This window comes from Ovis aries, chromosome 9 (genome assembly GCF_016772045.2).
Source record: "Ovis aries strain OAR_USU_Benz2616 breed Rambouillet chromosome 9, ARS-UI_Ramb_v3.0, whole genome shotgun sequence".
NCBI classification, from domain to species: domain Eukaryota; kingdom Metazoa; phylum Chordata; class Mammalia; order Artiodactyla; family Bovidae; genus Ovis; species Ovis aries.
In genome coordinates, this window is record NC_056062.1 from 29,519,391 (window position 1) to 29,545,737 (window position 26,347).

General features: G+C 37.0%; 1 protein-coding gene across 2 annotated transcripts in view; it reads left to right on the top strand.

Moving 5' to 3' along the window:
- ATAD2 (ATPase family AAA domain containing 2) overlaps positions 1-26,347 on the top strand; it is a 66,781-nt gene that overhangs the window by 36,746 nt on the left and 3,688 nt on the right. The window contains exons 12-25 of one of the 2 annotated variants that reach the window (XM_027972923.3): positions 565-739; positions 1,582-1,670; positions 3,879-4,038; positions 4,876-4,966; positions 5,637-5,951; positions 6,280-6,412; positions 6,766-6,952; positions 7,611-7,796; positions 14,469-14,604; positions 19,474-19,670; positions 20,193-20,352; positions 22,361-22,483; positions 22,602-22,745; positions 24,057-24,449. In XM_027972923.3, the coding sequence (XP_027828724.1) occupies positions 565-739; positions 1,582-1,670; positions 3,879-4,038; positions 4,876-4,966; positions 5,637-5,951; positions 6,280-6,412; positions 6,766-6,952; positions 7,611-7,796; positions 14,469-14,604; positions 19,474-19,670; positions 20,193-20,352; positions 22,361-22,483; positions 22,602-22,745; positions 24,057-24,449 (2,489 nt within the window). The remainder of the gene's footprint in view (positions 1-564; positions 740-1,581; positions 1,671-3,878; positions 4,039-4,875; positions 4,967-5,636; positions 5,952-6,279; positions 6,413-6,765; positions 6,953-7,610; positions 7,797-14,468; positions 14,605-19,473; positions 19,671-20,192; positions 20,353-22,360; positions 22,484-22,601; positions 22,746-24,056; positions 24,450-26,347) is intronic. The other variant, XM_027972924.3, reaches the window with a different exon arrangement.

Sequence of the window (26,347 nt, forward strand, 5' to 3'; positions counted from 1 at the left end):
AGGAATGATGCTAAAGCTGAAACTCCAGTACTTTGGCCACCTCATGTGAAGAGTTGACTCATTGGAAAAGACTTTGGTGCTGGGAGAGATTGGGGACAGGAGGAGAAGGGGACGGCAGAGGATGAGATGGCTGGATGGCATCACTGACTCGATGGACGTGAATCTGAGTGAACTCCGGGAGTTGGTGAAGGACAGGGAGGCCTGGAGTGCTGCAATTCATGGGGTTGCAAAGAGTCGGACACGACTGAGCGACTGAACTGAACTGATTCTCCCCACTGATACATTATAAAAGTAAACTGTCAATCATACCTTTTTTGCAAGATAAGGTAATATGAACAAATTTGAATGAATAAAAGAAAATGTTTCAAATAAAGGATTTATTTAGTTGCAATATTCATTTTGTAGTATGAATATTAATCCCAGGTTTTAATTCGTGCTTTGTGTATTGAAATGTTTCACTTGTCTTGTTTACTTTATTCTCTAATTATATTCATGAAATTGATCTCTAATTTTGTTTAGCCTATTTTTTAATGTAGTGCTAAAAGAATACTTATTCTTTTGCAGAGGTTGTTTGTTTTATGGTCCACCTGGAACTGGAAAAACTCTGGTTGCTAGAGCACTTGCCAATGAGTGCAGTCAAGGGGATAAAAGAGTAGCATTTTTCATGAGGAAAGGTGCTGATTGTCTGAGTAAGTGGGTAGGAGAATCTGAGAGACAGCTGCGATTGCTATTTGATCAGGTATGATATTAAAATTTGCCTATATAGATCTGTAATCAATGTAGATTAAGTATGTAAGGATTGGATAAAGGTTGCATTTAATCACTTTTCATAGAAATAGAATAGTTATGTCAAATATATAATGTTTCTAGATTATTTTCCTTTGTATGTCTTGATTACACCAACTTATGACGAACAATTTTAGAGAGAAAAGAATAATCGGGTCTAAATTCTTTGGAGTCTTAGGTCTTGTATCTAGAGAAAGTGATATTTTCATAAAGAGATAACACTAGTGAGTTTATGTTTCACTATGCAAGCTGAAGATTTGCTCTGCCTGAGTGGCTTTCAGGTTCATATCTCAGATGTGTTGACAGTTATGAGATAATACATTCTGATCTACTGAGGCATAGTGCTGCAAATGCTTTTATATCTCTTTGTAAAATTCACTGAGGCTTTTTAAATTTTAATTTTACTGAAATTGATTTTAAACTATAGCATCTTGTTAAACGTTTTCTCATCCTGACATGGAGGAAGGCTGTGTCACTGTCTTCTGTTCTTTGTTTTGCTTTGACAGTTGGTCTTCTATAGATGTTTTTTGTGTCCCGATAATTATAGCTATATGAAATCCAAGGGACATAACCAGTGGAGTGTGTATTTTGAATATTTCCAGCTGAATATTCAAATAAACTTAAATCACATGCTGTTAATAATTTAATCTGAATCCTTAAAACAATTCTTGAATTTACAGTTATATTGTTTAAAACTTGTTAAACGCAAGTAGGAATGAATTTAAAGTGGTTTATATTGAGTCTACGTATTTGAAGTCTTTCATGATAGCATGCAATCACTGGACTGCTTTCTAGGCCTATCAGATGCGCCCATCAATTATTTTCTTTGATGAAATCGATGGTCTGGCCCCAGTGCGATCAAGCCGGCAAGATCAAATTCACAGGTAAAACTTGCTTGATGGTACTTCTGCCTTTCTCCCTATATTCTGAGCTGTATTAATGTTGAAAGAGGGATAGAATATTAAACAGTTAGAAACTTTATAAACCAGTTGTTTGGTAGTAGAAACCAATGTATAGTACAAAAAAGAAAAGTGAACCTTTTCTAAATGGTAGGATGTTCTCAAACAATATTGGTTATAGATTTAACTTGTGATACAGACTTAAATGCACACTGGCCCAGTGAGGTAAATAAAGGCAGATAAAATGAGTGAGGCAGGCCAGTGATAAGAGTGGGTCAAGGAAATGTGTCTGAATGTCCAATCATCAGAGCATAGCCAGTTGCTTTTAGCTCCAGCCTATTATTGAAGTGCAAAAGCTGACTCAGATTTGAAAAATAAGTTTTCTCTTTCTTAAATTTTATGTATGTTAACCATCTTTTAGATGTTGCCAACTAGTTCGGATGCTTTAAAGGCACTACCTGAGCCAAGCAAAATATGTCTTGGTGTATGACCACTAGTTTAAGTTTCTAATACTAGCTCAACTTCCTCATTTTCAGAATGAGAAAATTGCATCTCCCCTGTGATAACTGTGTTCCCGAGGGAGCAGTTTTCATTAGTGCCACTGCCTCAACTTGAATCTAAATTACTTTAGTCCTAGTTCATCTTCAGTTCTTCAGACCTTCTTCTTAAATGTAACTACTTAATTAATTTGGGATACCCAAAAGCACATGTTTGCATGCCTTCATAACGCTAGTATTATTTTTACCATAGGTGTTGTAAAAGAGGAACAAGATGTAAAAATGAATGATATGTAGGTTTTGGCTTTTCTAATGCCTAACAACATTTACTGTATTATTATACCCTTCTTCCACTTGATGCTGTAGAATTTTATTTGTTGCTCTGAGTAAATTAAAATGTTTACTCCTGTTTGATAAAAATAGTTGTGTGTGCTCATACCTACCAATAATGATGCACACTTTTTAGATGTGACTCATTTCAGTATCCGGAGAAGGCGATGGCACCCCACTCCAGTACTCTCGCCTGGAAAATCCCATGGATGGAGGAGAGCCTGGTAGGCTGCAGTCCATGGGGTCGCTGAGAGTCAGACACGACTGAGCGACTCCACTTTCACTTTTCACTTTCATGCATTGGAGAAGGAAATGGCAACCCACTCCAGTGTTCTTGCCTAGAGAATCCCAGGACAGGGGAGCCTGATGGGCTGCCATCTCTGGAGTCGCACAGAGTCAGACACGACTGATATGATGCAGCAGCAGCATTTCAGTATCAGCTATACTGTATTCATTGTGTTAATAACACTAGCACCATCACTTTTCAGTCAAGCAGTTGAGTAACTACGGTAGTTTGGAATAATTCTAAAAGGGATTGGAGAAATTTCAGCAACAAATACAGAATAATTTTAGCAAGCACTTGCCGTTTCAAATATGTGTTTTTAAGAGAAATTTTATCGTACAAGTTTTTTGGTTTTTTTCCAAAGACTTAAAAAAATTTAGAGAAAAACTTTTTTGCTAAATTAAGCTTTTTTAAAAGTTAGCACATTGACCATGATTAAACTATATTCTGTATCTTATTGTTTCTGATAATATTGTAAGATAATATAAATAAGTAATTATGTGAATACATTAGAAAATAAGATTTTTAGCCCAAGAGAAAGGGGATGCAAATACAAAATAAATTAAAACCCTTGCATCTTTATTTGAATTGGAATATCAATATGAACTCATGATGAAATTTATTTTTAAAGAAAAAATAATTCCTGTCTCTGGGCACTAAAAAGACCTAGAAGCAATCACAGTCCAGTATATTATGTTTTACTTTGGCATCCTTTGATAATGTGTACACAATTAAGTTTTTGAAGCTTTTTTTTTTTAAGTTTCTGTTTATCTGCCTAATACTTGTATTTTTTTTATTGTATCCTTGTTTGAGAACTCCAGAGCTCTCTATGAAATTGTGCTTTATGAAATGGCTTCCAGGAGCCATTTGTAGCATTCTAGGAAGTGTGTTTTCCATTGAGTTTAAATGTCTGTGTGCCATGTAGTATGTTATTTTACAGATTTTCTCTTTTAAAAGTCTATTGAAAATAGTGGGATGTGCAGAGAAAATTTATTCACACATTTAATGTATTAAATCTTCACAAAGAAATGATCTATTTGACTTCTATATAGTTAATCTTTTCTCTCTTATTTTTAAATTTAGTTCAATTGTTTCCACCTTGCTAGCTCTTATGGATGGATTGGACAGCAGAGGAGAAATTGTGGTCATTGGTGCTACCAACAGACTGGATTCTATTGATCCTGCTTTACGAAGGCCTGGTCGTTTTGACAGAGAATTCCTATTTAGCCTACCTGATAAAGATGTAAGAATTTAACATCACTGAAATTTTGACAAAATTGATTGTGCTTATCTTGAACAAGTCTTAGTATAGTGCAGATTTGAAGACTGAGTTTTGTATGTTCTGAAACAAAGTTGTATGATTAACATTCAAACAGGTATGTATGTATTTTTAGAGAGGGATTATTTAAAGAAAAGAACTCAGATAACTTTTTATCTTATTTATTTATTTATTTATTATTTTGGGGAATGCATACCTTGTGGCATCTTAGTTCTCCAACCAGGATTTTAACCCAGGCTCATGACAGTGAACGTGCTGAGTAACAAACAGGGGACGGGGGAATCCCTAGACGTGCACCTCCGCACCCTCCCCGACACCCCAAGCACGGCCTTTGCTTGTTAATCATATAACTTTATTTTGATTCAGAATACATGGCCTCACAGTCAGTCCTTAGCCAGTTCATTAGACTTGCCTTTTTCATGGATACAACCATGTAATTCTACCCAGTTACTTTAAAGCTGCTGAATATTTTGAGAACCAAGTATGAAAATATGGGTAGAGCTGTCAGTACTTGACAGTTTTTAATATGGACCAGAATAAACAATAATCCAGTAGTTAGTTAATTTTTCTCATTCACATTTGTGATGACTAGAACTTGAGCACTAAAAATGCAATCTTATTTAATATAAATTTCTTAAGCTGATACAAATATATCATTTTTTCCATTTTTACTGTTTCATATTTCTGTTTATATTAGGTATTGACAGCTTTACATTTTTAGATAACCCAATTATCTTAAATTAAAGTTACCCTAATCTGAATAGCACTGTATTATTATAGAAAAATTGTTTTTGTTTGTAGGCTCGAAAAGAAATTCTAAAAATTCACACAAGGGATTGGAATCCTAAACCACTGGACATGTTTCTGGAAGAACTAGCAGAAAACTGTGTTGGTAAACATTGCTTTAAGTATTAAAAGAAATATTACATGCATTTCAGAGATGGAACAAGTTGTAGTTTTGCCAAGGTTAAAGAAACCTTGTTTCTTGTTTAAAGAAATACAAAGTTAGATTTGTTTTTTATTTATAATTTGTGGCATGTTTTCTTATAAAGTCCTAGATACCATATAGAGGTACTTAACATCTTGACTGTCAAAGAATTTGAGAATGAAGTTAGGTCTTTTGTTGTTTACAATTTTCTAATTATCCTGTTAAGTATTCTACATAAACTATTTCAGGTAACTCTTAGATCAATCCTGTGAAGTAGGTAGCTTTATTCCTATTTTACAGATAAAGAAATGGCTGAGAAAGCGTAAATGAGTCTCTGTAAAGATCACACATCTAGTAAATGACAAACTGGAATTTGATCCTGATTTCTGATTTCAAAACTCATGCTCTTGACCCCTGCACTCTGCTTTTGGTGCTTGCGTATTTCACTCTCAAAAGTTGATTGATCAACCGTGTGAGTTCACTGAGGGGATGAAAGACATTTTAGCCTTATTACTCCTAAATATTTTGCTACTATATTGCTAGGCTGATCTTTAACTTTCTTTTAACCATCGTCTTGCTTAATACAGTGGTGATTTACTTTAATTTTTTTTTCTTTTTTGGTTACCTTGGATAGGATACTGTGGTGCAGATATCAAGTCAGTATGCTCTGAAGCTGCTTTATGTGCTCTGCGTCGACGCTACCCACAGATCTATACCACTAGTGAGAAACTGCAATTGGATCTCTCTTCAATTAATATCTCAGCTAAGGACTTTGAGGTAGCTATGCAAAAGATGATACCAGCCTCCCAGAGAGCTGTGACATCACCTGGCCAGGCACTGTCCACCATTGTGAAACCACTACTGCAGAGCACTGTTCGCAAGATCCTAGAAGCCCTGCAGAGAGTATTTCCACATGCGGAAACCGGAACAAACAAAGCATTAGACTCTGGTATGAAACTTGATTGACTGTTAAGTATTCATAGTTAGTAAAACTAAATATTTTGTACATCTCAGTAATGTTTCTTTATGAAAGAGCCTCTTGAAAGGAATTTGGTCATGCTTTTCCTAGATATATGAAGGAAGTTTACTTCACAGATTGCCCTAGACTTCCTTTATTTTAGGTTTGAAGTGCGTTTTAAAATTTTACTTGTTATTTATATGTCCACAAACTTTTTTGAAAAAAATCTCAATGGAGTTGCTAACTGAAGCATTATGTGAAGATGCACTTTGTAATTGAGAAAAGCTACTAATGTACACTTTTTTTGCTTGCTTGACAGATATTTCTTGTCCTCTCTTAGAAAGTGACTTGGCATACAGTGATGATGATGCTCCATCAGTATATGAAAATGGACTTTCTCAAAAATCCTTTAATAAGGCAAAAGAAAATTTTAATTTTCTTCATTTGAATAGGTACATTTCCCTTGAAAATTTATATATATATATATATATATTCATTCTTGTGTGAATTCCCTAAAACTAAATGAAATTATGCTTGAGAAGATAAAGGATGCCAGCTAATTTACTTTTTTTTTAATTAAAATATTAGAAAATATTTTGTTACAGTTGTCATGATCTTAGAAACTATAAAGTATTCCTAAAAATCTGTACAGTTCGATTATTTCCAAAAGCCACATGAATCATGCTGCTATGATTGACTGGCCATATTGTCAAAACTTTTGGCTTAAAGAAGTTCATAATTGATAATTGGGAGAGAAATTTAAGCTTTTTTTCCTAAAACATAGGTTATTACTCATTTCTTTCAGAAATGCCTGTTATCAACCTATGTCTTTTCGACCAAGAATGCTGATAGTGGGCGAACCAGGATTTGGGCAAGGTTCTCATTTAGCACCAGCTGTCATCCATGCTTTGGAAAAATTTGCAGTGTACACTTTAGACATTCCTGTTCTTTTTGGAGTCAGTGCTACATCTCCTGAAGAAACATGTGCCCAGGTAATTCATTGTTGCCCAGACAAATAAGCTGTAAGGTGAAGTAGTCTTCCAGAGACAAAGTCTAGAATTGCTTCATTCTTTTTTGTACTGTGTTTTTTGGTCTTTTTGATTTCTGACTTCAGGTTTTCAAAATAGAACCATGCCTAACTGCTTAGTTATTAAAAAGAATGACTTTAAATCCTTTTCCACCTCTTAATTGCTATGTGACTTAGGAAAGTTTATTAAATCTCTCTGCCCCATTTTCCCCTTTGGCAAAATAGAAAAGTCAATACTTTACTTACATGACTGTTGTGAGAATTAAATGAGTGAAGTACTTAAAACAGTGATGGCTGTGCAAATTTTCTGCTGCTTCTTTTTTGCTATAGTTACAAGTTTATAAATGTGTTTTATGTAATTTTATATTTAACCTTGGTTGCCATAACAGAAAAGTCTTCTAGATTAATTGAGCTGTTTTCTAATTGCTTGAAGCAATTATGTTTTTCTGAAAATGAAACTTTTATAAAACATTTAAAAACAAGATGGTGGGATTGGGGGAAGCATTTTTTAAACTTAAGGGTTTTATATGACAGTTCTGGGAAGTTAAATTGTTCTAGATTTAAAAAGCACACTGCTAATGTGCTGATTATAAGTGTATGTAATTGTTTTCTCTCTCTACTAGGTGATACGTGAAGCTAAGAGAACAGCACCAAGTATAGTGTTTGTTCCTCACATTCACTTGTGGTGGGAAATAGTTGGACCAACACTCAAAGCCACGTTTACCACATTATTACAGAATATTCCTTCTTTTGCCCCAGTTTTACTACTTGCCACTTCTGACAAACCCCATTCCACTCTACCAGAAGAGGTAATTTATGGGAGAAATCATTATGCTTTAGAATGGGATATTCATAATCAATATAATGTAAAAAGAGATATTCAGAAACTATTAGGAATTTATGGGGAAAAAATTCAAGTGCTAAAGAGGTGAATAAAATTATAAGGAAAAGTTCTCCTAATTAAAGATACCATTGCTAGCTATTTGATACATGTTTGTTGGGCAGCACATGTGTCAGCATTTGTTGTGTGTATGCATATATGTATAGTGAGGCCAGAGCTTTCCAGGTGGCGCTAGTGGTAAAGAACCTTCCTGCCAGTGCAGGAGACAGAGAGACGTAGGTTCGATTCCTGGGCCAGGAAGATCCCCTGGAGGAGAGCATGGCAACCCACTCCACTGTTTTTGCCTGGAGAATTCCATGGACACAGGAGCCTGGCGGGCTATAGTCTATAGGGTTGCACAGAGTAGGACATGACTGAAGTGACTTAGCACACATAGTGAAACCACTTTATAAAATTTTTTCTCTAAATGGAATATGATACATTACTATTCCATAACTACTTTATGTGTTTTTTAATATGTAAGTCTTATTTATTTTAAGAGCACCATAGCCTTTGCTGTTGTATTGGTATACCATAATTTTATTTATCCAAATCCTTATTGATAGGATTTCAGCTATTTTCTAATTTTTTTCTGTTGAACTGCTACAGTGAGCATTTGGGGGTTTTAAATCATAGAAACATTACCATGTGGATTTTTTTAACATGCATTCCTAAAAGTGGAATAACTAGCTTAGTTGAAGGGTATGCACACTTGACATTTTTAACAGTACCAAATTACTGTTAATTTGTGCCAATTTCGACAACTACCATTGACCAGCTTTGTTGTGTTTCTGCTTATAATACTGTTCTCTTATTGCAGGAACACCTCTGCCTATCACTGTCTTTTCCCTTACTCTGCTTTTTTTTTCAATTAGTTTATTTATTTTTCAATTGGAGTATAATTGCTTTTCAGTGTTGTGTTAGTTTCTGCTGTATAAAAACATGAATCAGCTATATGTATATGTATATTCTTTCCCTTTTAAGCCTCCCTCCCACCCTCATCCCACCCCTCTGGTTTGTTTTTGTCGCTACTACTTAACGTATTAATTTGTTTGACTCTGTCTCTCCTAGCAGAATGTTAAATATGTGAAGTCAGGGACTTTTTTTCCACTTGTCTACCCCCAGAGTACATAATAACCATATTGTAGGCTTCTGTGTGTGAGAGTGTGTATATGGTTTTTCCATACCTTTAACAGAATTGATGTACAGTTTATAAAACACTAGTAGAAAGATAAATTCAAATATTTAACTTAAAAATACTTTTGAGCACTTATTCTATAACAGACATGGTTATAGACATTGGAAATACAGCACTGAACAATTTAGACAAAAATCTATATCCTCCTAGGGCTTACATTTTAGCCGGGGGAAAGACAAACAAAAATAAAATACAATACTAACCTATGACTATGGAGAAAAATGAAGCTAGCAGTGTCAAAAGAGTGTGGTACAGTCACAGTGTTAAATTTGCTGGGTTGGCCTCACTGAGAAGGTGGCATTTGAGCAAATACCTGGAAAAGGTGAAGTAGTGGCCCATTTGGATATCTGAGGGACAAAGGTTCCTGGCAGAGGAACAAAGGTTTCTTGCCTTTGCAGGTATAAAAGTGTGTCTGATCTGTTAGAAAAATCGCAGAAAGTCTAGAGTGGCTAGGGCAGAGGGAGTGAAAGGCCGGGAAGGGATTGATGCCAGGGAGCTATCAAAGGGCCAGGTTACATTCCCGATGGGAGCTTTAGTAGCTGTGAGTTATTCAACTAAGAACTGAATAAACTGGGAAATGAATATTAAGTGTATGTTAAGTCTAGATTCTTAAGATGGTAAGAGTCCTTAAAAGTTTCTAATTTAATCACCTAGTTCTGGACTCTAAATTCTTTCTTTTGTGTAATAACGCTTTCACAATTCATTTGGTTAGTTCTGACTCCTAAAAAAATCGGCTTATTTTGAGAGGCTTCCATTCTTAATCCCCATTTGTTTCCCAGGTACAATAGAGAACTTGTCTAATCTGCCTTCATCATGGCAAGCGCTTTGTATGTTTGAACATGCTTTAGCATTCATTTCTATTTCCTCACTCTAACCCAGGCTTCTTCACACTAAACAGTTCTTCTATGATAAGATATACTTCTTAGGATTCTTAAATACAATGGAAGTTTATTTCTTGCTCACTTACAATATCAGGTAAGTTATTGGAGTGACGGGTGTACCCTCCCCCATGTAATCGTTCCAGACACTCAGACTGGGAGAGCATGCTCATTTTCATCATGTGGCTCTCCAGATTGTTTTCATTCCACCCAGCTGAAAGGACTGGCCCTTTCTTGTGCCTGGTCTGAAAGTGATACTCATCATTTCCTTTCACATTCCGTTGGCTGAACCTCACATAGCCATACCTAACTGCAAGGGAGACTAGGAAGTGTGATATAGCACTGGGCCCAAAAGAAAGAGAACATGAACTGTGACAATAGCAAGCCCTGCTGCACATCACACATATTTTTAGTTTCTTCAAAATTCTAGTCACTCGCCTGAATGTCTTTCTCTTTATATTCCTTTTGAAAGGCTGTACCCAGAATGAATTAAGTACTCTAGCGGTGTTCTGATTAACAGAGTAAAGGAGAATTGCTATTTAGTGACCACGTTAACCATTTATGTATTGTACTCACTGTCAATTAAAACAACATTATTACAAAGTTTAAAACAAAAATAAGTTTATACTCTTGGTAATAAGTAAGGGAGACTAGCTGAACTTTATATGGATGGAGGGAGGTTGAAGGGAGAAGGCAATGGCACCCCACTCCAGTACTCTCGCCTGGAGAATGCCATGGACAGAGGAGCCTGGTGGGCTGCAGTCCATGGGGTCGCTAAGAGTCAGACATGACTAAGCGACTTCCCTTTCACTTTTTTCTTTCATGCATTGGAGAAGGAAATAGCAACCCACTCCAGTGTTCTTGCCTGGAGAATCCTGGGGACAGAGGAGCTTGGTGGGTTTCCGTCTATGGGGTCACACAAAGTTGGACATGACTGAAGTGGCTTAGCAACAGCAGCAGGGAAGTTGAAAAGCCATAATCAGTTTATTCTGGCATAACTTTATCAAGAATGTGGAAATTCTGTACTTAAAATGTTTTGGCCTTTTTTTTTTTTTTTTTTTTTTTGCTATAGCTACTTCTGTTTTATGATATTATTTCCTAAGTATGTCATTGTAAACTGGGTCGAGTAGCCCAGCATCACCCTGTCTGGGAGGGTGGAATGGGCACTGGACCAGGAATTGCTGGTTTTATAAAATGAACTGTCTATATGGATACAAATAAGCAAGACTCCTTTGAGCCTTATGTAGTCTCTGTTGTCCTTGGTGAGCTAGTGATACTGTGTATGTAGCATTGGACTGTGATATATATGAGAAGTACTATGTATTACATTACAATTTGTCCGTCTCAAAACTGCAGTCAGAGTACCTGTATGCATGAGCACTAGTAGACCCTAACAACTCATGAAAAAATGAGAAAGAATGTCAATAATAGATTAGAAACTTGGGTGAAACACAAGCAGTTAGGATTAGATGGATGTGGGTAACCACATTTCAGAGTATGTGCATCAAAGGGCTGCTCTGAAAAATGGGAGTGATTTCTAGCTCTAGATCAGTGCTAGGAGGAAATTAAGAGTCCTTGAACAACTTTGTGTTTTTTGGCTTTCTTCACTTCTGGCCATGCCAGACAGTAGTTGGCAGAGTTTGTCATTAGCTAGATCAGTGAAGGTGGACCAAGGACTAGTGTGGCAGGGCAGTAACAACCTTTAGGTACTGAATGGGAGGAGTAGGAAGACCCTGTGCCCAGGAAACAAATTACAGGCACATTCTGTTTCTAATATAGTCTACCTTCTTTCATAATCACTGAAAAAGAAACTATAATAAACAGAAAAAGCATCTATGAACCGTCATATTTGAAAGGCAAAGATAAGTTTATAAATAAGCATTTGAGGAAGGACAGTGCCATAGAAAATTATATCCAAGCATCAGCAACAGATTGTTATGGAAAAGAACCATTTGAAGACATTACAAATGAAGTAGCTCCTCCCAAATATAAAACCCTCCAGGGCTAAAAAGACACAGATGAAGAGTGAATTAGCAAGATGAGGGATCAGTGAGAGCAGGAATTCTTATATAATACAATAGGACAGAGATTTGAAAAGTGAGGGAAAAATTAAAGGAAATAGAGGAGATAGATTCAAGTCTAACATCTATTTAATGGGATTTATGGGCAGAGAAAAACAATGTAGAAGAAAAAAACAGTCAAATAATACAACATTTCATAGAATTAGAGAATACCATAATCTTCAGATTTAAAAGGTCCCCTGTTCTAACTGATGTATATAGAAAGACCATGTCTAGATAAAATTTTAGAACATCAAAAATACAGAGAAAAATCTAAAAATCTTCCCAGAGAATAAAACATTACTAGAAAGGACTGAAAATCAACTTGCTTCTACATTTTCATTGGTAACACCAGCTACTAGGGAGGCAACTGAGCAATATTTTCAAAGTTAGAAGGAAAATAATTTTGAATCTGTAATTTCCTTCCCAACAAATTAGCATTTGAGTGAAAGAGCAAAATATATTTTTGACCATACAGTGCCTAAGAAACTATTACCCACAAACCTCTGACTGAAAGAATTATTAAAAGACAATTTCTCCTCTTGGATTTCTTTTTTTTTTTTTTTTCCAGAAGTGGCATATAAGAAGTAGTGCATGAAGAAAACAGTAAAACTTGTCAAAAAATTGTGTTTGTTAACTTTTTTTTTTTTTCTTTGAGGAAGAGGGAAAATATTGCCTCAGGTTCTTTGAACAGAATACTTTTTAAGCCTGATGCAATCAATATGATAGACACTGAAAGTGAAAGTAAAGTCGCTCAGTCGTGTCTGACTCTTTGCGACCCCGTGGACTGTAGTCCACCAGGCTCCTCCATCCATGGGATTCTCCAGGCAAGAATACTGGATGCCAAAATGGTTGCCATTTCCTTCTCCAGGGGATCTTCCCGACCCAGGGATTGAACCCAGGTCTCTTGCATTGCAGGCAGACGCTTTAACCTCTGAGCCACCAGGGAAACCTGATAGACACTAAATACACAAAAACACATCTAAGTTACCTTTAAGATCTTAGGTCACTCAGATATCCAAGGAAGGAAGTTGCCAACAAGTAACAGTTTTTTAAAGTTACGTGAAACTACATTGACCTTGGTTCCGAACTCAGAATGGCAGGCAGGAAGGACATCGTGAAGGAGAAACAGGAAGTAAAAGCACCTTCAGATTTGTATCTGATATGTAGATGTTGATTAACTTTATAGTTTGATAGAAAAAGAAGCTTAAGGATATGTCTGTTAAAACTGTAACAGTGAAAGAATAGAAATACAGCATAGAAATAATACATAAAATATCTGTCCTTTTGTGACTGGCTTATTTCCCCTAGCATAGTGTTTGCAGTGTTCATCTGTGTTGTAGCCTGTGTTCAAATTTCATTCCCTTTTAGGCTGAATAATATTCTGTTGTATGTCTGTATCACGTTTTGTTTATCTGCTCATCTGATGATGAGCGTTTGAGTTGTCTTTACCTCATGTCTAACTCCTGAATAATCCTGCTATGCTTATTGCTATGCAAGTTTATTTTTTTTCTTCCAGTGTTTTTGGATATGTATACTGGGTTATATGGTAATTCTGTGTTTAACTTTTTTGAGGAACCAGCATACTGTTTTCCACAGTGGCTGCACCCTTCTAATTCCTACTGGCTCAGGAGATCTAATTTCTCCCTATTTTTACCAGTACTTACTATTTTCCAGCCTTTATTCTTACTGAACAACCACTCATTCTCATATCTCACTTTGGGTTGTGAAAGTTAATTAATTGATCTCAGTTCAGTCACTCAGTTGCGTCCGACTCTTTGCGACCCCATGGACTGCAGCACTCCAGGCCTCCTTGTCCATCACCAACTCCCAGAGTTCACTCAAACTCATGTCCATTGAGTCGGTGATGCCATCCAGCCATCTCATCCTCTGTCGTCCCCTTCTCCTTCCACCTTCAACCTTTCCCAGCTTCAGGGTCTTTTCTGAGTCAGTTCTTTGCACCAGGTGGCCAAAGTATTGAAGTTTCAGCTTCAGCATCAGTCCTTCCAATGAATACTCAGGACTGATTTCCTTTAGGATGGACTGGTTTGATCTCCTTGCTGTCCAAGAGACTCTCAAATGTCTTCTCCAACACCACAGTTCAAAAGCATTAATTCTTCAGTACTCAGCTTTCTTTATAGTCCAACTGTCCCATCCATACATGACTATAAAACCCTTTAAGTAAAATATCACCGTATCAGTTATTGTATGAATTATAGTTTGGAGTCTTGAGTTCTAAAGAAGACTCCATGGTTTTAGTTCCTTATCCACTGCATATGTGATGTATACATAAGTTAAGTATAAGTAAAAGATTTAAGAAATTACTCATTACACAGCTTAGATTGTCATTACAGTAATATACTGTTGCATTGAATGATTGATACATAGTATGTATGTGTATACAAACATATATATATATATATATATACACATTTACATATAATGCCTCTGTTTTCTTTTTTAAGGTACAGGAATTATTTATCCGTGACTATGGAGAAATTTTTAATGTCCAGTTACCTAGTAAAGAAGAGCGGACACAGTTTTTTGAAGATTTAATTCTGAAGCAAGCTGCTAAGCCTCCTATATCCAAAAAGAAAGCAGGTTAGTTTCTATATCAAAGTTAATATATAATAATTTTGAGAAAGTAGAAATGAAATATCAGTTAATGGCATTGCCATCTTCTAATAGTCTCTCAGTTGTGTCTGACTCTGCGACCCCATGAACTGTAGCCTGCTAGGCTCATTTGTCCATGGAATTCTTTAGACATGGAATTCTGGAGTGGGTAGACATTCTCTTCTGCAGGGGATCTTTCTGACCCAGGAATCAAACCCAGGTCTTCTGCTTTGCAGGAAGATTTTTTACCACCTGAGCCACCAGGGAAGCTTTTAAGGTTGATACCTCTTACCTGTATTTCTTTGTATTTCCCATTAAAATATACTAAAGTTCTTAAGGCATACAAGGCCTCTCATAGTATAGCCCTAATCATTGTGGAATTTGGCCTGGAATTCAGAGTATAGCCCCAGTCTGTCTTTCCAAGCCCATCTTTGATACTTTACTCTCTTCCTTCCTTTTCCTTACAAAGCACTCTATCTTTAAACCATACACAGCATATTTGTGTCTTTTCACAATTTCATTCATGCTTGTTCTCTGTCAGTAATGCATCTGTCCTCAACCTTGTCTCTGTCTATGGAATTGTTTTTCCTTCTAGTATAATTCATGTTTTCCTTCTTAACATCTAGATAGAATTAATTGACTACCTTTATGATGTGCTGTACTTTTTTCATACTACTAATATGACATTGTGGTGATGTCATAATTATCTCTTACTACCTTAATAAATTGCCTTCTTACGGGGGCAGCACTCTCATAATTCCCTTTTTTATCCTGAGTAATTATTAGTCCATTCTGTTTAAACAAACTCAAACTATTGTCATATTTGAAACATACCACAGTTTTTCATTAGCTGAAAAATTAACTAGTTGAGATGACTTCCTCCCATGCACACATGGAAATTCAAATTTTTTTTTTTTTTTAAGTTTTGGAAGTATAACACATTTACAGGAAACTTGGAAAATATAGAACAAGGTTATGTATAGTTACATAGAGTTCCACTATATATACAATTATTTTTTTGAGTAGGTAAATTAAGATTTTTAATTGGAATTTCAGTATCAACTCTCAAAAGCCAATAGAACGAATATACAGAGAAGTAGAAGGATATAGTAGACCTGAAAAGCACTGTCAGCATAATGAAGACTTACACAGTTTTCACACAATGATAAGATACAAATTCTGTTCAGGTTCCCACAGACTGTAAACTGTGAGACACTGGAACATATGCAGGTACATAAAGTGCAAAAATTTCATGGTCTGAAGGTATTGAAATCATACAGAGTCTGTTTTCTTTATCGCTGTGGAATTATGTTAGAGATCAGTTTCAAAAGATATTTGAAAATACTTTTAAGTGTGATGTGACATGTACCAAGAGAGATCTTCAGCTTAGCCATCAAAAGCCTCAATAAAGTTAGGCTGAAAAAAACACAGAGGATGATTGCAGAGAAGAAAGCATTTAAATGAGAAATTAGTATTAAAGATACTTTAAACAAAATCACATGTATTTGGAAATTAAATGTCTACTTTTAAATGATGGGTGTACTAAGAAGGAAAATTACAAAATATTTGTAATAGAATAAAGACAAAAAGAGAATTTAGCAGAATTTGTTGCATGCAGCTGAAGCTGCTCAACGCAGTTAAATACAATGTGGAGTCTTAAGATATGAAAACAAATAATGAACACTAGCATGAAATTTTGTGAAATTTGAACAAAATCTGTACTTTCGTTAGTAATACTGTATCATGTGTTGATTTCCTGTTTTTTGTTTTTTTTACAACATAGCATTTCTTTATATTCTCAGAATTGGATTAGAAGTTTCAAGCCTCATTCAATTTTTTTTTTTAATCACTAAGATAATGAATTTTCTTTAGCAGTAATAGTACATACTAAACTGCATGGAACTGTATCAAAGTTTTGAGTGAATATAAATTAGAAATCTGGCATTCTGTTCATACTAAGTCAAACAAGTGGAATCAAAATGTCATAAACTTTTATCTAGGCAAAAATTCATAAATTCTCTAAACTATATAATATATATATATGTATACAAAAGCTTTTCTACTACACTTGATGAAGGCTTGAGAAAGAATAACAACAACAGAGAAATGGAGAAATTGGAGAACATAACTAAATGAAATGGAACACTGAATATGAGATAGAAGAAGTGAAACTAGGTAAAAATAAAACATCATCATATAGTCCAGTTGTTTTTAAACGCGGCTGCTCATTAGAAACACATCTAGAGCTTCAGAGAAGAATAGCAATAACTGGGCATTTGTATTTTTAAAAAATTCTAAGATAATTCTGTTATGCATCTGGATTTTAAAAAATAGTTACAAGGTTTTCTATTAAAGTAGTCATTTTAGTGATACAGAGTTCTATTATTTTCTGTTGACCAATCATGATACAATAGTGTTAAGGGAATAATAGTACGTAACCATAACAATAAAAGATGTTTATCAGTTTTCACAGTCAGGAGCCAGACAAAAAATAAAAGACAGTTACAGTTGCAAGCCATAAAGGAAACATGATTAACCTAACACTTTAAAATAGTTGCCTACAAAAAAAATAAAAATAAAAAAAATAAAATAAAATAGTTGCCTACAATTTAGGGATTAAGTAGAGTGATGTGGTAAGTGGAAGTGCATATATGCACATGTTCTGATCTGCCCAGCCAGTCTGTGTCTTTTGGTTGGTGCATTTAATCCATTTACAGTTAAGGTAATTATCAACATGTGATCGTATTACCATTTTCTTAATTGTTTGGGGTTTATTTTGTGTAGGTCTTTTCCTTCTCTTGTGTTTCCTGCCTAGAAAAGTTCCTTTAGTATTTGTTGTAAAGCTGGTTTAGTGGTGCTGAGTTCTCTTAACTTTTGCATGTCTGGAAAGCATTTGATTTCTCCATCAAATCTGAATGAGAGTTGCTGTGTAGAGTATCCTTGGTTGTAGGTTCTTCCCTTTCATCAGTTTAAATATATCGTGCCATTCCCTTCTGGGTCGTAGAATTTCTGTTGAGAAATCAGCTGATAGCCTATAGGAGTTCCCTTATATGTTATTTGTCATTTTTCTCTTGTTGCTTTTAATATTTTATCTTTATCTTTAATTTTCATCATTTTGATTACTATGTGTCTTGGTGTGTTCCTCCTTGGGTTTATCCTGCCTGGGACTCTCTGTGCTTCCTGGACTTAGTTGACTATTTCCTTTCCCATGTTAGAGAATTTTTCAGCTGTTATTTTTTCAGATATTTTCTTGGGTCCTTTCTCTCTCTCTTCCTAGGACCTGTATAATGTGAATGTTGGTGTGTTTAATGCTGTCCCAGAGGTCTCTAAGGCTGCCTTCATTTCTTTTCATTCTTTTTTCTATTCTGTTCTGTGACAGTGATTTCCATCATCTGTCCTCCAGGTCTTAACCATTCTTTTGCCTCAGTTATCCTGCTGTTGATTCCTTCTGTAGCAGCAGGAATTGTTCTTCTGTTTGTTCTTTAGTTCTTCTAGGTCTTTGTTGCATCTTCTCAATCTTTGCCTCCATTCTTTTTCCAAGATCTTGGATCATCATCACTGTATTTATTCTGAATTCTTTTTCTGGAAGGTTGCCAATCTCCTCTTTATTTGGGTGTTTTTCTGAGGTCTTATCTTATCCCTTCATCTGGGACAAAACTCTCTGCTTTTTCATCCTGGTTTACTTTCTGTAGTGTGGTTTTGGTTCCAGCCGCTGTGGGATTGTGGTTCTTCTTGCTTCTTCTGTCTTCTGTCTGCCGTCTGGCGGAGGAGGCTGAGTCTTGTATAAGATTCCTGATGGGAGGGAGTGGTGGTGGGGAAAACTGAGTCTTGCTCTAGTGGGCAGAGCCGGGCTCAGTAAAACTAATCCAATTATTCACTGATGAGTGCTCCCTCCTTGTTAGTTGTTTGACCTGAGGTGACCTAGTGCTGGGGTCTATGGGCTCTCTGTTAGGGTTAATGGTGACCTCCAGTAGGACTTAGGCCAAGGGGCCCCTTCTGGGACTGCCATTGCCAGGGACCCCAAGCCATGGCCCACCCATACCACCACAGGAGACACTCTGAACACTAGCAAGTAGGTCTGGTTCAATCTCCTGTGAAGTTACCGCTCCTTTCTCCTGGATCGTGGCATGCACAAGATTTTGTTCATGCCCTCCAAGAGTGGAGTCTGTTTTCCCCAGTCCTGTGGAAGTCCTGTAATCAAATCCCACTGGCCTTCAAAGTCAGATTCCCTTGGGATCCCCCATTCTTTTGCTGGATCCTCAGGTTGGGAGGCCTGCCGTGAGGCTTAGAACCTTCACAACAGTAGGAGAACTTCTTTGGTATTATTGTTCTCCAGATTGTGGGGTGCCCACCTGGAAGGTACGGGATTTGAATTTACCGTGTTTGTGCCCCTTCCTGCCGTCTTGTTTCAACTTCTTTGTGTTTGGACGTGTGGTATGTTTTTCTGGTGGTTCCAGCATTCTCCTGTCAGTGGTTGTTCAACAGCTAGTTGTGATCTTGGTGCTCTTGCAGGAGGAGATGAGTGTACATCCTTCGGCTCCGCCTTCTTGAGGATGACATTTTTCGTAATTAGGATATTCTTGTCCTGAAAATAAGCATTTTCAAGATTTTAATAGCCTCCTAAATGATTTTTAAATGATAATGACTCAGCAATTCACATTCCCAGTTACAAACTGCCAATTACTGCTGAAAGAGATGGAGAGGGTGAAGATTACGGTAGCACTTTAGTATTCTAAATCCCCTGGCTCCTGACAGATAGAAGGAGGATAATTCCTGAAAGCTTGTCTGCTTGGTTTGCTGAATTGTGTCACCCTTGATCTGGTGGGAGAGCAGTAACTAACTTCCATTCACGTAAAGTTTTGCAGGCCCTGGAGGTACTCCCTGTGGCACCACCACCTGAGCCAAGACCACTGACAGCAGAAGAACTGAAGCGACTAGAAGAACAAGAGGAAGATACATTTAGAGAACTGAGGATTTTTTTAAGAAATGTCACACATAGGCTTGCTATTGACAAGCGATTCAGAATATTTACTAAACCTGTTGACCCTGATGAGGTATTAACTTAGTCTTTGGATCAGAGTGTTTCAGACTTAGAGAATATTTGAATAGCTTTATGTGTGTCCCTCTGTACTCTCTGAACTTGCTTTCTTATTTAGAAGCGTCAAGTAGTATTCTCAGCACATAGAGGCTTCAAGAGTTATGTAAGGTGTTTTCCTTTCCTGCAGAGCATAGACAATTAACTTTGCCCAACTCAAATGTTCTAGAAGTAACTTGAGAATGTCTTAATGCTACATGACATTCCTATGACGTTCACAGTCAAGAATGCGGTCCTAAGTTGGCATTGAAAGGTGGGTGGCTTTTGGATGAACAAAGAGGCTTAAGGTGTTACTGGAGATATAGGTGCCCAAGAATGAGAGTGAACACAAAAGCCACCTTAAATACAGAGTTTCACATTAATATATTTTCATTATCTCTTACGTATATATTCTCTCCTGTTTTGCCTGGCAGAAAAACTTGACTCAAATTTTTCAGTGTTCAGAGTTAGTTTGTGATTTGGTCATTTGTTTGAATTTTAGGTTCCTGATTATGTCACTGTAATAAAGCAACCAATGGACCTTTCATCTGTAATCAGTAAAATTGATCTCCACAAGTATCTAACTGTGAAAGACTATTTGAGTGATATTGATCTGATCTGTAGTAATGCTTTAGAATACAATCCAGATAGAGATCCTGGAGGTGAGCATTTAGTGGGTTTTTTCTTATTTTGTTTTGTTCTTTTTAACCTCAAGGAGTGGAATGAGGGCTGCTAACACTTAGTGAAGGGTGATTTTATACTTGGTGCTGTATTAGAAGCGTTTTACAGTCACAGTGCCATTCAGTCCTAATGAAACACAAAATTGCATAACAGTTTAGCTTGTTTTTGTTTGTCAATGTTCTTTCTCAAAGTAGGAAAATAAAAACTCTAATAAATTTGAAAGGATTTTTTTAGCTAAGACCATTACAATTTTTATTACAACAAAGTAATATAATACTCGCTAACAGACTAAGTCCCCCATTTCCTTTCTCCAAAGGTAAGTGTAAGTAAGTGTTTGTTGGTTGCTCAGTCATGCCCAACTCTTTGCGACCCCATGGACTGCAGCCCACTAGGCTCCTGTGTCCATGAGATGTTCCAGGCAATGATACTGGAGTGGGTTGCCAGAGATCGAACCTGGGTCTCCTACACTGTAGGCAGATTCTTTACTGACTGAGCTACAAGGAAAGCCCCATCTCCAAAGGTGGATGCTATTAAATTTAGGGCTATCTTTCCAGACCTTTTCTATGCATAGAATGTATCCACAGTCTACCTCACCTACACAGGCTATTAAATAAAATGTATAAAGTAAGAGATTTTTAGGTGATAGATTTGTTTATATGTCTAATGATATATTCAGGTATCTATATATTTGTTATAAACTTACTGATTTCCAAAAAAATACTCTTTCAGGTTCTTTTTCTTAGCTTCTTGCTGTATGAGTGCCCTATCCTTAACTGTGTTGCTGGATAATTTTTTTTAATAGTTCTATTTCCTGTGTTGACTCTCTTTAGCATTGGCATTCTGTTTTTAAATTTGTCGTGCTTAAAAATTAGATTGATTTCCACCACTGAGACTTTACCCAACGATTTAAAAGCCCACTAGTCTTCCCTCACCAGTCTTCTATCCCACCTTCCCTAGGCTCTGTCCCACAGTTCAGAGTTCTGGAGGTAGCGGTGGGCAACAGGCTGCCAAGTTGGGAGAACCCCTTACTTGTGGAAAGAAGGAAGCTTCTCCTGGAGGAAGTAGGCTGCTTCTGTCTCCTTGCAGTCATACCGCTGCTGCTCCCCGTTCTGACCATTCTGACAAATGTAAAATTGCTTCAGGGCAGTGGTGTTCACACTTGAGATAGCACCAGCACCTCCTTCAGGACATGCTAAGGTGCAGCTGGCCGGGCCCCACCTCCACAGGTTTTGATTCTTTAGATTCAGGACTGGAGAGTGTGCATCCTGACAAATTCCCCCATGGTGCCAAGGCTACTGTACTGAATGAAGTTGGCCCGGGCTTTCTTCAGGTCATGTTAGAAGCCCCCAGCAGCATCCCTTCTGCTGTCACAGCCCTTCCTGTCTACTGTAAACTGAATGTTGTGTGACTGCTGCAGCACCCTCCTGCCCTGCGAGGGGGACTGACCCAGCTGTTCAAGCAAATTCACACTCTCTCACGATCTGCCTTTGTTTACCTTGAGACATATTCCAGTTCATGGCACTTAGACTCAGTTTAGGATTTTTTCCCAGCGCTTCCTGTGTAGTGTTGCTGTGTCATTGTCTTTGTTTAGTTTCTCAGTCAGTGTCGTAACATCCTCTATATCTCTTCCAAAATTGTTTTACATCCCCTGTTCACTCATGACCCTGATAGCCTTCCTTGCTGTTTTTGTGTCATTGTATTGTTGTTTAGTTTTGCTGTTGGCTGATTCTTACATTTTCCTTGGTGTTTCAAAGGGATTTAGCTAGGATAGGACAGTGAAATTGGGTTTAGTCTGCTGTGTGGAATCAAATGTCCAGAACATTAGATGAGCATCAAAACCAGAAATAACACAGTTCCAGTAACTTTTACTATTCACGGTGGAAGTAAAAAACAAATTGTAATGGCTATAATCTTAGCCCAACATGTAAAATTAACTTTTGTTGAATTATTAAAAGGAAACCGTTTTAAAATTCTTTCTTTATTCCATAGATCGTCTTATTAGGCATAGAGCCTGTGCTTTAAGAGATACTGCCTATGCAATAATTAAAGAAGAACTTGATGAAGACTTTGAGCAGCTTTGTGAAGAAATTCAGGAATCTAGAAAGAAGAGAGGTAGGAAAATGATTTGACATCAGAAAGAGATGCTTTAAATGTATTGAGTACTCATAATTCTCCATGTAATTTTTATATCTGAAAATTTTATTTGATATTCCGCATGTCTGTTTATAAGGTTGTAGCTCTTCCAAATATGCCCCATCTTACTACCATGTAATGCCAAAGCAAAATTCCACTCCTGCTGGTGATAAAAAATCAGATCCAGAGCAAAGCGAAAAGCCAAACAGGCCCAGTACTCCTATGGCTTGCAGCACTCCTGGTAAGTGCACCTGGATGATTTTTACTTAGGAGACAGCTAGCCTTTATTTCTCTTCTGATGCTGTGTACTTTTCTCCCTCAGTTTCCTTTGTCTATATTGATGCCACTCGTTACATTGATTTCATTTCTATTAAGGCAACTTTGCATTCTTTAAATAAACCCATGCTTGCAGTGAGGTACCATTTGCAGTCCCAATTCACCTTTCAGTTTACAATCTAATTGTGGGTTGACTTGATTTGAAACTGATTTTTGCTTCCTATAATCCTAATCTATTTCCTGTTCCCTCTTTATTCTTAGGGTATAACTCCACAGAGTACCCACCCAAATTCTGTGGATTTTCCAAAGCCTCTTCCTTGGCAGGCTCCTAATTCCAGTTTTTGCTTTTAAAGCTCTATGAATATCAGACTGTCCTCAGCTTCTTAGCCTCTCAGCTATTCATCTATTTTCCAAGATTTGGGTGCCATAATTCCTCAGTGCTTCTAAACGGAATGTTCATAGAAACTATTCATACTAGCCCAACTAATGCCGATCAACAGTAGAATGGAAAAATATGGATTATTATACAGAAGTGAGAATTATTAAACTTCACGTAAATACAACACTATGGATGACTTTCCCAAATATGAGATTGCACGGTCGTTATACTGTGTCTAGGCAGAAGTTTTAATCTCTGTATACCATAGTTTCTTCATCTGTAAAATGATGTTGAGGAATGGTAGCACACCTGATCGGGTTAAAGTGGAATTTCAATGAGTCAGCACATACGAAGGCCTTAGAAGAGTTCCTACTTCATGGTAAGCACTCGATAAGTGTAGGCTGTTTTTAGTCTTGCCCTTTCTTCAGTTCATTCCTCATACTACTGCCAAAATTACCTTTGCAATATGTGCATTAAAAAATTCATACCATTGTTGGAGTTTCCTGAGATGGAAGGGAGGTTCAAGAGGGTGGGGATATATGTATACCTATAGCTGATTTCATGTTTGACAGAAAACAACAAAATTCTGTAAAGCAATTATCCTTCAATTAAAAAATTAAAGAAAAAAATTTATGTCTTTGCCCTCCTTAAAATTATTGAACTTTTAAAAAAATTATTCAGGATGAAATCCAGATTCCTTGGAATAACAGGTCATTGCCCACTTTCTGCCTTCTCACAGTACTACTTTGGTTCATCTATTCCAGCCATACCATACATACTGTGGTGATATCTCAGATTTTCCTCTTAATATCTCAGGAGGTATTTTTTCCTCCACTTAACTTAAACTTTAAAAAGTTGTTGAATGTTCTCTTACTCTTTTTCTTAAATTCTTTGAAGCTCAGCTGAAGAGAAAAATCCGCAAAAAATCAAAGTGGTACTTGGGCACCATAACAAAACGAAGGAAGATCTCACAGGCAAAAGATGACAGCCAAAATGTCACAGGTGACAAAATTGAGAGTGATACAGAGGAAAATCAGGACACAAGCGTAGACCACAACGAGACCGGAAACACAGGGGAGTCTTCCGTGGAAGAGAACGAGAAGCAGCAAAATGCCTCTGAAAGCAAAAGAGAATTAGAAAATAGCAGTTCCAGTACTTGTGTTGAGAATGAACCTGAAGAATCTGGAAAGACTACAGCATGTACAGAATTGAGGAAAGATAAGATTGCTTATAATGGAGATGCTTGTAGCTCTCGAATAATAGACATTTTTGATGAAAATGAAGCAAAAGGTAAGTCTCAGTGAAGCAACTTACTGATTTTAAAGACATTTCATTCAAGGTTCTTTAACAGTTAATTGCATCTCAGTTAACTCTTTTTCCTTGTTTTTCAGAGTACAAGAGTTAATTAGGGAAGATGGCATTATTTTATTTAACAAGATTAAACTATTAGTATTAAATAGTAATAAGATATCATTATTTTATTAAATAACAGTAAATGACTGTGGTTAAAAGCAAACTGTAGTGGGACTTCTGGTGTCCGGTGGCTAAAACTGTGTTCCCAATGCAGGCAACCTCGGTTTGATCTTAGGACAGGAAATTGATCCCACATGCCGCAACTGAGACCTGGTGCAGCCAAATAAATAAACACTTTTTTAAAAGCACAGTACAGCATCAGGCAGACCTGGTTTTGAGCCGCTAGTCCACTGCTCAGTAGCTTGTGACCTTGGTTAAGATTCTTGCCCCATCAGCCTCAGTTTTCTCATTTGCAAGATTGGGGGTAGATAGTGCTGGGAAGTAAGATATTCTGAGGGTTGTATAAAGTACTCCATCTAAAGCATGTAGCAAAGTGCTTGGCTATACAGTTTTTAAAACCTGGCAGGATACCCTCTCATTTTTAAGCAGGATAAGCAGTTTCCTGTGATTTCTTGCTGAGTGATATGAAACAACTGTTACTCACCCGCATCATTCCTCTATCCCTATTGTAGGTGAAATCCCAGATCATTTATTCTGTATTTATTCTAATGGTCCTGCTCCCAAAGATTTTCATTTAGAATTGTCTTCTGTCTGTATCTTCTTGAACCTTTGGCATTAGATTTGTTTGGTTTTTGGAAAAGCCAAACATTTAGTCTTACAAAGCAGAAAGAAGGGTAACGAGGTCAAAAATTTGTTTTCGTCAAAAACAAGTATTGGCTAAGTTAATGAGACTGGTTTCCTTCAGTGGCTTGTAGGGGTAATATTTTTTGAGGACTTCCTTGAATTCTAGTGTGTTTGAGTAATCTTAGAATGGTTTAGGATATATCCTTTTGAATGTGGATACTTAAAATGTTAATCCTCTGACTGTAAAATTTTGTATGTTCTATTTAAGTTCAGCATTTATTTTTGTTTTATCATTATCTTTTCTAAAAGAACACTATTTAGTGAGACCAGGCACCTATTTACACTTGTCAGGAGATTTGGGTTCTTGTCCTGGCCCTTAGAATGGTTAGGTATATTGACCTTAGAAAAACCTCTTCACTTTTCTTTGGCCTTGTTCTTTCGCCTCTTAGTTAAGCAGATTGTTATAAATCAGAGATAGGCAAACTTTATCTAAAGGGCCAGATAGTCACAACTACTCAATCCTGCTGGAAAAGCCATATTGACACACTTAATGTAAAGTGGGTGTGGTTGTGTGCTAATAAAACTTGAATTATGGTAGTAGACCAGATTTAGCTTATGTGTAGTAGTCTGTACTGAAGCCCCTTCCAGCTCTTAAGTATCATTAATTTTTTTTTTTTTTTTACGTGCTGCACAGCATGGGGGAATCTTAGTTCAATCCCAGTGACCAGGGACGGAGAAGGCAATGGCACCCCACTCCAGTACTCTTGCCTGGAAAATCCCATGGACGGAGGAGCCTGGTGGGCTGCAGTCCATGGGGTCGCAAAGAGTTGAACACGACTGAGCGACGTCACTTTCACTTTTCACTTTCATGCATTGGAGAAGGAAATGGCAACCCACTCCAGTGTTCTTGCAACCCACTCCAGTGTTCTTGCCTGGAGAATCCCAGGGACGGGGGAGCCTGGTGGGCTGCTGTCTATGGGGTCGCACAGAGTTGGACACAACTGAAGCGACTTAGCAGCAGCAGCAGCAGTGACCAGGGATTGAACCTGTGTCCCCTGCAAGGGAAGCTCAGAGTCCTAAGCATTGGCTTG